We start from the raw sequence: 11,661 nt of genomic DNA, 5'->3' as shown, positions 1-11,661 counted from the left end.
GCCTGAAAAATACCCCGCCCGGCCGGAGAGCGGGAAGGCCAAGTTCAAACGCACCGGGTCCAGCCTGAGGCGGGTCTGGGAAGGACGCCGAGACGCTCGGCTAGCGAGCCGCGCCCAGCTGCTGAGCCGACCCGAGTTACTGCGCCTGCGCGCTCTGGGTCCCGCCCCCAGGCCGCTTTCCGAGGCTGCGCGCCCGGCGGCCGCCGTTGCTTAGCAACGCGCGAGTCACAGTCGCAGCTCTACGCATGCCCTTTTCCGGGCCGGGCTCAGTCCCTGATCCTCCCGTGAGGCTCCTTGCTGCCGCGTGTCAGGCCGTAGGAGCCCATGGAGGGAGAGGAGGATAAGCAGCAGTAAGTGCTGGGGTTTGGTTTCCTAATTCCACTTCCGAAAAATATTTTCCTCTTTCAGGGCATGAGTTAAGTGAGACCAAAGGGCGGGTCCTCAGGCCTTCTGGGCATTTTCTCTTCCAGTCTTCTTCCTACCTCTCATTTCTAGTGGTTGAGAGCTTAAAATAATACTTTTTAAAACACGCCGTTTACTGGGCACATGCCGTGTGTCAAGCAATTTACATGCATTGCTTGGCTTAAAATTCTTGAACTCACGTTGAATCATCCATTCCTTCTCACCATCTCCCCCAACATCTAATTTATTAGCAAATTCTGTAGGCTGTACCTTTAAAATATATCCAGCATCGCCCACTATTTATCACTTTCACTATCATCCCCACTCTGGCCCAAGTACCAGCGTCTCTTACTTGGATACTGCAATAGTCTTTGCTGCTCCCTCCGCCCCTCTGCAGCCTCCTCAACACAGCAGTCAGAGGGATGTTTTACAACGTAAGTTAGATCACTGTTCTCCATTGGCCGTTGCAAAGCAAAAGCTAAGGCTCCTATAATGCCCTGTGGGGCCTACACAACATGCCACTTTTCGCTTACTTGGCCTTATCTGCTGCTTGCCCTCTGATGCGACTCTGCTCCAGCACACAGGCCTCCTTGCAATCCTCCGCAGTGAACCTCAGACTGTGGTCCCCAGACCAGTGTCAGCATCACCTGGGAACTTAACTTACTGGAAATGCAGATTCTTCTGGGTTCCCACCACAGACATGCTGGATCAGAAGCTCTGGGAGTAGGGCACAATAATTGGGTTTTAACAAGGCGATTCTGATGTCCTCTAAATTTTGAGTACTATTGAATCAAGGTATTACAGCTCATTATGAGGTGGAGCCAGGGGATATCTGCTTCCAAAGCCTGTATTTTTGTCACAACATGGTTCTCAGACTTTAGCATATATCAGAATCACTTAGAGAACTGGTTAAAACAATTTCTGGAAACCTGCCCCAGAGATTATGATTCAGTATGTTGGGATGAGTCCTGTGAATTTGAATTGCTAACAAGCTGGCGATTGATGCTGATGCTGCTCCTCCAGGGACCACACTTTGAGAAGCACCATGCTAAGGACAGGTACACTTGTGCTGCCGAGCTTTGGCAGTTACAGTTCACTCTGGAATGTTTCTCCCTCAGATGTCCACTTTGCTCTCTCCCCTGGTTCCTGCCTTTTTCCATTGTCATCTTCATAATGCAGCCTCCACTCTATCTAAAAATGCAACCTATCTCCCATATACGTGCACGCCTTTTCCCCATTCCTGCTTTGTTGTTGTCCTTAGCACTTAACACAATCTAACAGACTGTATATTTTACTTATTATTTTATTTCTCATCTGCCTTCCCCACTAGAATGTGAGCTCTATGAGGGCAGGAATTTTTGTTTTTTCACTCCTGTATGTATATCCTCAGTGCCTCCAACAGCACCAGGCACATAACTCAATATTTGTTGAAAGAATGAATTATTCAATGTTATTCTCACATCTCTCACAATAGGTGTTACTGTTCTCATCATGCAACTGAGGAAACCAAGGCTCAGGTAGAAAATGGCAGAGCTGGGATTCCAACCCAGGCCTGACTTCCTTTAGAGCCCATTAGTGTTTTTAACTGTGTTTTCCTTCTAGTAAGAGATTACTATAGAATCACATATTTCACATTTATGTATCAGTCTATAGCCACTCACACCACAAGTACTTAATCGAATGAATGCATCAGTATGTAAGCAAATAGCTGCAGTCTGTTCCTCCATGGACCTGATTCCAGTACAAGTATGTTGCTGGGTTACAACGCTGAAAAGCAGATGGAAACAGCAGATGTCAGAAGTCTACAGTGATAAATCAATCACGACCTTTAAATAAATACTCAAATCTCTGGAAAGGTAGTAGAAAAAGCCTTTGAAGTTATTTACACTTTACCAGTAATCAGTTTTTCCCAATCCCTTACAGAGGGTAATTTGTGTTAGAATGCAGGGAATGAGCATCCAAAGGTACTGAATGTTGTTTGTATGTGTATTGGAGTGAGGGTTGGGAGTGTACAGCTGAAACAGAGCCAGAGAGAAAAACAATTCCAGCAGATTCACCAGAAACATGTAAACGTTATAACGGCAATCCATTTATCCACAACAAATGGGGCGCTTGTCTGGATAGTGGGTACATAATGAGGAATGAAACACAATCTTCACTTTCATGGAACTTATTGACTAATAAAGAGTATTTGTAGTGCATACCAAAAACAAGTAAAAAGCTAGGTACATAAATTTTAAATTGTGGTAAGTGTTATGAAAGAAATTAACAAAGTATGAAAATAGAGGTGGAGTGAGGAAGGGGAAATCTTGGAAAAGCTTCTGAAGAGATGACTGAGACCTAAATGATAATGAGCCAGCTGTGCATGGAGTTGGGGAAGAGCCAGTCCAGGCAGGGGGAAGGCACGTGCAAATGCAAATGTCCTGAGGGAAAAAAAGACGAGTGTGTTCCAGGAACTGCGGGCTGGAGCCCGTGAGGGGAGAGAGGCTTGAGTGCAGTTGAAGAGATTAGCTGGAGCCGGGTCACACAGGGCCTTCGAGCTACATACAATAAGGAGGCAGTGTTTACTGTAAATGCCATGGAAAGCCATTTGAGGGTTCTAATTGAAAAATGACATGATGGAGGAGATGGACCTGGCTTTGGTTTGAAGTAAGGTAGGGCTTATATTTTAAAGGCCGTGTATAAGGCCAGACAGAGCTGCTCACTTCCTCTGTAAATCTGGAGTCATATTCACTCACCTTCCACGGGCCAGGGCTTTGATTTTAAAACCTTCTATGTAAAAAAGTATTCAAATTTTTTTATATTTCGTTCTTACCTTCGTTTTTCAAGTATGTGAAATTTTGAAATACTACCTTTTATAATGACTATTACTCCATATTTATTTATTTATTTATTTATGCTGAGGAAGATTAGCCCCGAGCTAACATCTGTGCCAGTCTTCCTCCGCTTTTGTTTTTGGGTTGCCTGCCGAGTGGTATAGGTCCGTGCCTGGGATCTGAACTCGCAAACCTGGGCCGCCGAAGTGGAGCATACTGAACTTAACCACTATGCAACGGGGCTGGCCCCTATTACTCCTTGTTTAAAAGGAGAAAAATTCTGTAAATTATTTCTTTCTAAACATTTCTTTAACATTTAAAAAAATTCAATAATTTTCATTTTTCTACCAGCATAGTTATTAGAAGTAAAAAGTGATAAGAAATTGAGTTAATTGTTCTGATGCCTGCACACGTCTTTTCTTGAAAAGATAAATAGCAGTAATCATTTAGTAGCTTTTACAAGTTTGCCAGGTGAGCTTTTAAAATTAAATAGTTATCCTTGTCCAGATGGCTGAATTTACTTGGTAACTAACTTTTTAAAAAGATGGGTTAAGTTTAGCATGTAACTTAGCCACATGAATAAATACTACAAACCTGATTTGTAGGCATGATCAAATCACTACTCTTTCTTGACTTCAAGCAGATGAGAGTCTGTACACTGTACTGGTATATTGTCACGAATAATTGTTATTAACACAAATCTCTTTTTCTCTTACATGATTTAGAATGAGAAGATATCCTCTCAAAATTTTAATAGCACAAGCCCCTTATAATTTAATAAAGCCTAAATTGTCTTGACTGATACTTGAAATATTTTTAAGTCTTATTTTATGTAATTATGACTCTCAGTACTATAATGTTCATTGGGATAATGATTTGCTATTTAATTCTATTTTTCAGACAGCATAAAATAGAAGATGCTGGTATAGTGTATATAACTGAAAAAAAAGAAGAAATCAAACGTGGAAAAAAACCTGGAAAAAGTATACAGCATTCAAATCCATGTGTCAGGAGAGGACGTATATATTATGCGAAATTCATTAACACAAATGCAAGAACGTGCAATGAACCAGTTCCCTACATAGATCCCAAAAAAGGGCCAGAAGAGCAGGTTGGACAGATGTTTGTTACGTACAAATACAGATTTAGATTCAGAAGCTGTTTTACAGGATACTTTGGTCGCAGACTACTTAGATGATATGACATATCTCAGACTAACACTTTTTTTTATAATCCAGTAGTTAAAAGCATAACCTGGAACTATTCTTGCAGATAACTTTTGCGTACTATATACATATATGGAAGCAATCTATATATAGAAGGAATCCAAATAATTGTTTTTCTAGTTGGGTCAGATTATAACCACTCAGTAGTGCTTGGGGGTTACTGAAGAAATCTCTTCTATAATACTGTATTTGTGACACGTAGTCTAATATAAAAATTTCCCATGATACTCAGTAATTCAGATACTTTCTATAAAATAATAGCTACTGCTTATTGAAAGAGTATGAAGTGCTAGGAATGAGTTGATCCTTTATATAAGTTATATCCATTAATCTGTGCAACAGTTTCTAGGAGATATTATTGGAAATATTTTACAGATGATAACATACTCAAAAGAAGTAAATTAACGTATCTGGGAATTACATAGCAAGCAAATGTCACAGTCAGGTTTCTGACCCAGGACTATTTGTTTAGCCAAACCACACTTTCATTCACTATCATACTAAATATATTCCATTATTTTTTTGTCTTTCAAATCAGGTTTGTTAAGGTATAATTTATTGTATTAATTTCCTATTGCTGCCATTACAAATTACCACAAACAAACTGTGGTTTAAAGCAACACAAGTTTATTCTCTTACGGTTCTGGAGTTCACCAGTCCAAAATCAGTCTTAATGGGGCCAGCCCAGTGGCACAGCAGTTAAGTTCACACGTTCTGCTTCAGTGGCCTGGGGTTTGCCGGTTTGGATCCCGGGTGCTGACCTAGCACTGCTTGTCAAGTCATGCTGTGGCAGGCGTCCCACATATAAAATAGAGGAAGATGGGCACAAATATTAGCTCAGGGCCAGTCTTCCTAAGCAAAAAAGAGGAGAATTGGTGGCAGATGTTAGCTCAGGGCTAATCTTCCTCAAAACAAAACAAAACAAAACAAAACAGTCTGATTGGCTGTTGGCAGGGCTGGTTCCTTCTGGAGGCTCTAGGGGAGAATCTGTTTCCTTGCCTTTCCAGCTCTAGAGGCTGCCTGCATTCCTTGGCTCTTGGCCCCTTTCTCTTCAAAGCCAGCAGCATAGCATCTTCAAATGTCTCTCTGACTGATTTTCCTGCCTCTCTCTTCTGATTACATTGTGATTACACTGGGCCCACCCAGATAATCTGGGATAACCTCCCCTTCTCAGGATCCTTAGTCTAATCACAGCTGCTAAACCCGTTTTGCCATGTAAGGTTAGGTGTAGTGGTGAGTTATGTGTAGTTGTGATTTAACTTAACATTTAAGTGAGTGAGCTCTCTATACTGATCACATCAACTGTTCTTGTCGTAAAACAGATAGCACACCATGGTACTGTGTATGAATGTGAGATCTTCTTGGGGCAGGGATTCTTGTAGTCAAATATGCTTTAATATCATGTAGCAAACCCTTACAAGGGCAGTTTTAAGGTTGTTTTATTTTTAAACAAACAATTATTTGGGATTTAAAATAAATTGATAGACCAGGCCTACACTGGAGAATAAATCTGGTACAGAAACCCAGGTTAGTGAAGTTCTCATATTTCTTACAAAAGTTAATGAACGACTCTCCTGAGCTCTAGTTTGGGAATGAATTTAAATCGGACCGTTAACTGAACCCATCCTTCCCTCGGTGACACGAAGGAAAAGAAGCTCGTTTGAGAATACAAATAAGAAATGTGAAAATTGCCAAATTTAATCCAACTGATTTTCTCTTACTCCTGGTTTGTAGGTGTCTTGAAAAAATAAATGAACAAAGTGTTAAGAGATGTTATCAGCAAAACTGGGTGACAGAGGAGCGGTAGAATCTTTGTTTATTAGTGCTAAAAGCTAAATGAGTCAGGGACCTTTAAGAGATGGTGAAAGTGAGTTTGAGATGAAGTCAGAGGGTAGGTAAGAGAGGGTGACAGTGGATGTGAATGAGGAGTTACAAAGACGAAGAGGCATCAGAAGTTAAAAGCATGCTTGATTTGGGTGTGGACTGAGGGGGGTGTTCATATTTAAAAAACAAAAACAAACAACAAAAAACCTTAAATGTACTCATTTCCAAGTACCCAAGGAGTAATAAAGAATGCTCATTTCACATATTTGTAAACTTTGTTCTTTTGTTTAGGATGACCAGTTTCTTTTTAAAGTTTAGCTTGGTTAAAAAAATTAAGCTGTTTATAGTAATGCTGGCTTTAAAATAAGAGTAAAGAAAATAAATTTGCCTAAATATTTAAATGGACATATCTATTGTCTTATGTATTTTTTTTTAAAGATTTAATTTTTTTCCTTTTTCTCCCCAAAACCCCCTGGTACATAGTTGTATATTCTTAGTTGTGGGTCCTTCTAGTTGTGGCATGTGGGACACTGCCTCAGCGTGGTTCCATGAGCAGTGCCTTGTCCGCGCCCAGGATTCAAACCAACGAAACACTGGGCTGCCTGCAGCGGAGTGCGCGAACTTAACCACTCAGCCACGGGGCCAGCCCCATGTCTTATGTATTTTGTCAAGATAATCTCTTTAGACCTAATACCAGATTGGTTAATTTTAGTTATTTACAAGATATTTAAATGAAATAATCACTTACACAGTTCTTCCTAGGGACATAAAATTGGGAGTGCTAAAAAAAGTGAAAAAGGAGCTTTAAGCTCAGTCGTTTCCAATGAAAACTAGTTTGGTTGCCTTATATTTTTAAATATTTGTATTTTAAAAGAAATTATACTAGGTCAATATTTTCCAAAATATATTTGTTAGAGCACTAGCCCTTGCCTGTGTGCTCAATGAAGTAAAGTTCCAGAGTCAAATATATTTTGGAAAAGCTGTATTTTTATCTAGTACCCTTCTCAGAGCTTCACAATTCATGTTCGTATATAAAGGTTCTGAGAAATCCTGTAATAACCTTGTTTAACTTGCTTATCTCAATATTTCCCAAATTTACCTAACTATGGAAACCTCTTTTATGTAACACCTATTAATATGCTGCAGAACTAGTGTTCCACAGAACACAGTTTAGGAATAACTGTTATTGGGGACATTATGAATTGCTTAAAAAGAGGTATATTTTCAGTACTCCTGGTATTCACAGCAAAAGAGAGAATTGAAATACAATGTAACTGTAGTTAGCACTTCAGTTTTTTAAAGTCTCCAACCTCTGCTAATAAATGTGATTGTCCGTGTGTAAGGTGATGGTCAAAGTCCATATTGCCCTAGGAGTCCCTAAAGTATGATTTTATGTGGCACAGATCACCACCACCACCAGCCATCATGGCCAGGCTGCTGCTGTGGAGCTCGGCTCACCACCGCTTGCATTCTCCTAACTGGTTTCTCCAGGATGCCCTGATTGCTTTTACTACGTCCCCAGAGGATTCTCCCTTGATTTCCCAAAGAATGAAAGATAAGTAATGTTTGCTAACACATTTCTGAAGGCTTAGGGATAACAATGTGTAACATAAACTGCCTCACAGAGGTTTCCACATGTGGCTGAGGGGCTCCTAGTGCAAGTCCGTCAGGCCTTCCAGGGGCCGGGGGTTTGTGGGAGCCCCGTCAGCAGGAATTTCCAAGCATCTCCTACCACGGAGCCCCAGGGAATGTTATCCTGGGGCAGGAGAGGAGATAGGACTTGGGCTGGAAGGGAAGACTTCCTCTACTTTATGGGTCCAAACTTTTGTACTGGGAACAACTATCTCCTTTGTCAAAATCCCCTCCATAATCTGCAAGATGCAGTCTGACCCCCAAAGCCTAGACAAAGCAATCACACTAGAGGACTTTTCCCAGTGTGACCTGTTTCATCATAAATAACTCCATGTCAGCCCCTCACAATCCAATGTAAGTGATGGCACACAGAGCAGTAGGTTTTTATTCTCAGTCTTTCTCTTCAGCGTGAGATAAAGGAAAGAACGAGTCTCCATCTATATCTTTAATCTTATAATCTCTGATGAGTAAATGCTTGGACCAAAAAGTCATGCACGTGTGCATGGGCCTGCGCACACTCTCTCTTCCAGGAGTAAACAAGACTTTCCAGGCATAGGGCAAATTATCTAGAAATGGAAAAGATAAAAACATTTTTTGAACTGTAGGATTTTATTCTACGGAAGTGAAGAATCATGCAATTTACAACACTAATCAGAACACTTTGACCAACTCTGGGGTCTTAAAGTCATCAATCACACTTTAGGAAAAAATGTTCATTATTTCCTTTATACTTGTGAACCAAACAGACCATTTTGGTAAAATTCTAAATTCAAAAGAAGTCTTCTTGGGGCTGGCCCCGTGGCCGAGTGTTTAAGTTTGTGCGCTCTGCTGCAGCGGCCCAGGGTTTCGCTGATTCAGATCCTGGGCAGGGATGTGGCACTCCTCGTCAGGCCACGTTGAGGCGGCGTCTCACATGCCACAACTAGAAGGACCTGCAACTAAGATATACAACTATGTACCAGGGGGGATTTGGGGAGATATAGCAGGGGGAAAAAAAAAAGTCGTCTTCTTGAAAGGTGAATTGATAACTCTGCTTTAAGGATAGCTTTTGCATTAAACTCTCATTTAAGAAAAAATCAAAGCCTGCCAGGCTTTTCCTAGTAGTTCGCTTATTCCAGAGGCACTTTTCCAGTAATTTAGGTGTTAGCAAGGTAAGTTTCTGATCAACAAAAGGAGATAAAATGAAGTGCAATCCTTAAAACTTTATCAGAGAAGATCTTTCTCAGGATATTTTCTCAGAGCCTCTTTATTTTTACTTTTGAAATAATTCAAATAAGTTTGTGCTTATCTGGCTTTGCATTCCACAGCAGATTTGATGTTGCAATGCAGCCTAGAAATCAGAGGCGTGCACAGATAGGTGGGGGTTTGAATTGTGGCGGCTCTGCTGCCTCTGGTGATATCCCTTGGGGAAGTTACTTAATCTCCCAGCAGTTTTCTCATCTGTAAAGCGGATCTACCTACCTTGTAGAATTGTGGTGAGAATGTCAGACAAGGTCTACAAATCCTAGACTTTGGGCCATAATACACACTGTCATAATTGTGGAGTAGAGGAGAGCTGCAAGAAGCAGGCACTGTGACAACAGTAAGATGTGACTATTTTGAGCCAAATAGTGAGAAGACACCATCTGTTTAGTAATCTGTTCCAGAATTCCTAGGATCTACATCAAGTAGTCTTAATTTTTGTGGTTCACCTTTTACTCCATTCTGAAAAATGAGGCATTAATGGATCTCTCCTATTCTCCAGAATTCCCTAATTTCTTTGATCTCTGCAAACATTCATTACCCATGGTTATAATTTGTCATTGGCCTAAAAGCTCACACTCATTTAAAGTTGCAAAGTGAAGTCTCTTTTTTCAACTGTTCAGTTTAGTTCCCTTTCCTTTTTCATCCTATCTTTTTCAGTTTGAAGATAATTTCCTTTAAGAAATAACCTAAAGTTGAGTAGTTCTGACTTTCAGCTCTGAACAGTGGACTCTCCTCCAAATTCTTAGCCTTTACTTGATTTCTTGCTGCAAAAAAAATTTTCCCCCAGAAAACCTTATTTTTGCTGCCTTTGGCAATATTTCATGAATTTCTCCTATCTAAGATTCTTGACAATCTCCTGACAAGTTGATTCTATTAAATTTTCTTTTGAATTTGATATTGTGCACCTCTCTTTTGTATGTACCTGCCTGTCTTTTTAGAAACTTTTTTTTTTTTTGAGGAAGATTAGCCCTGAGCTAATATCTGCTGCCAATCCTCCTCTTTTTGCTGAGGAAGACTGGCCCTGAGCTAACACATCCATGCCCATCTTCCTCTACTTTGTATGTGGGATGCCTACCACAGCATAGCTTGCCAAGCAGTGCCATGTCTGCACCCGGGATCCAAACTGGCGAACCCCGGGCCACTGAAGCGGAACACGCGAACTTAACCACTGTGCCACCAGGCTGGCCCCAGAAATTGATTTTGTTTGAGAGCTGACTCCCTATGCAGCCACATAGGGTTCTTTAGATGCCTCTAACTTTTTATATCAATGTAGGTTTAATTGCATTGTCAGAATTTTACTTATTAGAATCTCATACTCATCCCCCATGAATCATATTTTTAAAGTCTCTGACTATGGAATCATAGTTGATTTTTTAAAAGACTAATCTTTTTCTTTAAAGCCCAAGGTAGGTAACGTTCATTCTCTAATAATGTCCAAGAGCTCCTAGGTGGCACAGTTGTCTTCTCCCAAGATTCTCTTACTTCTACCTATAAACCAGATTTTTAAAAAATTTTGGTTAAAATTACATCAAGTAATAATTCTCCGCACTGTTTTCTCAATTTCTAAGACATCAAATTGTCATATATTCTAATGAAGAATTTATCAGTTCTCCCTTTTATGCATACCTAGGTGAGGTTTTACAATCAAAAATTCAATAACTTTGGAGATATTTCCTCTTAGAACAAAAAAGTTTTGCAAACTCAGTCATTAGTGAGTTATAAATCAATGTGGGTTGCAGCCAGCATTGTGAAATGAAATTGAAGAGAAAAGCAAAAAAAAAAAAAGGAAAAATAGCTGAGTGCACTGCTTGTAGTAAGAATAGGTATTGTTTTGTGAAATTTTTAGTTTCATGTATGTGCATGCATTGTGTGCTCTTGCATGACATAAAATGTCTTTTATGGTGTGGTTCATGGACTAAAAACTTTCAAAAACCGCCGTCTCATATGATAACACATTATTTGTATTACCACAATGAAAAGTGTAGAAGATTTTTAAAAATTAAATCATATTTAATATATACATATACATGTGTACGTATATAAAATTATAGTACAAAACATAGAAATATAACTATTTTGTTTATTTTTACCACTCCATCTGTTGATAGAAGGTAGTGTAAGAACTTAGCAGCAATATTTTAGCTAAAAATACATGATAATTCATTTTTAGGTGCCTTTTAAGAAATTCAGTCTTTGTGAAAGTATATTTATTCCTAGATCTCAGAACTCTGTTTTAGTACTAGAATATCCAATAATTTGTTGAATCAAATTACCGAACATTCATAGATATCAAGCAGCACGTGAAAATGTCCTACAGCATCCAATTTCAAGTTTCCAATTTTTTTCCATAAAGGGTGACTGGTGGTCACATGGTAAAGGACTGGAACATCCCTTGCAACCACCTTATGACACTAAGAGCACCCAGAGGAGTGACTTTCAAAAACCATCGTGTCCGCCGGTTTTGCCAGTGAAACACAGCAAGTTGCAAAAGCCTTCTTGTGGAATAGGTAAGGTTA

The 11,661-nt window shown here is 39.8% G+C and overlaps 1 protein-coding gene across 3 annotated transcripts in view; it reads left to right on the top strand.

Annotated features, from left to right (window-relative positions):
* Positions 1-230: 230 nt before the first annotated feature.
* C5H2orf73 (chromosome 5 C2orf73 homolog) overlaps positions 231-11,661 on the top strand; it is a 30,948-nt gene continuing 19,517 nt past the window's right edge. The window contains exons 1-3 of one of the 3 annotated variants that reach the window (XM_046662963.1): positions 231-350; positions 4,119-4,329; positions 11,499-11,652. In XM_046662963.1, coding sequence (XP_046518919.1) covers positions 325-350; positions 4,119-4,329; positions 11,499-11,652 — 391 coding nt within the window. In that variant the 5' untranslated portion in view covers positions 231-324. Of the gene's footprint in view, positions 351-821; positions 837-4,118; positions 4,330-7,671; positions 7,824-11,496; positions 11,653-11,661 lie in introns of those variants that run through there. The other 2 variants (XM_046662964.1, XM_046662965.1) reach the window with 2 other exon arrangements.

Source organism: Equus quagga, chromosome 5 (assembly GCF_021613505.1).
Source record: "Equus quagga isolate Etosha38 chromosome 5, UCLA_HA_Equagga_1.0, whole genome shotgun sequence".
NCBI classification, from domain to species: domain Eukaryota; kingdom Metazoa; phylum Chordata; class Mammalia; order Perissodactyla; family Equidae; genus Equus; species Equus quagga.
The sequence above is the reverse complement of the archived record's forward strand: the minus strand, read 5'-3'. Positions and strand labels throughout refer to the sequence as shown.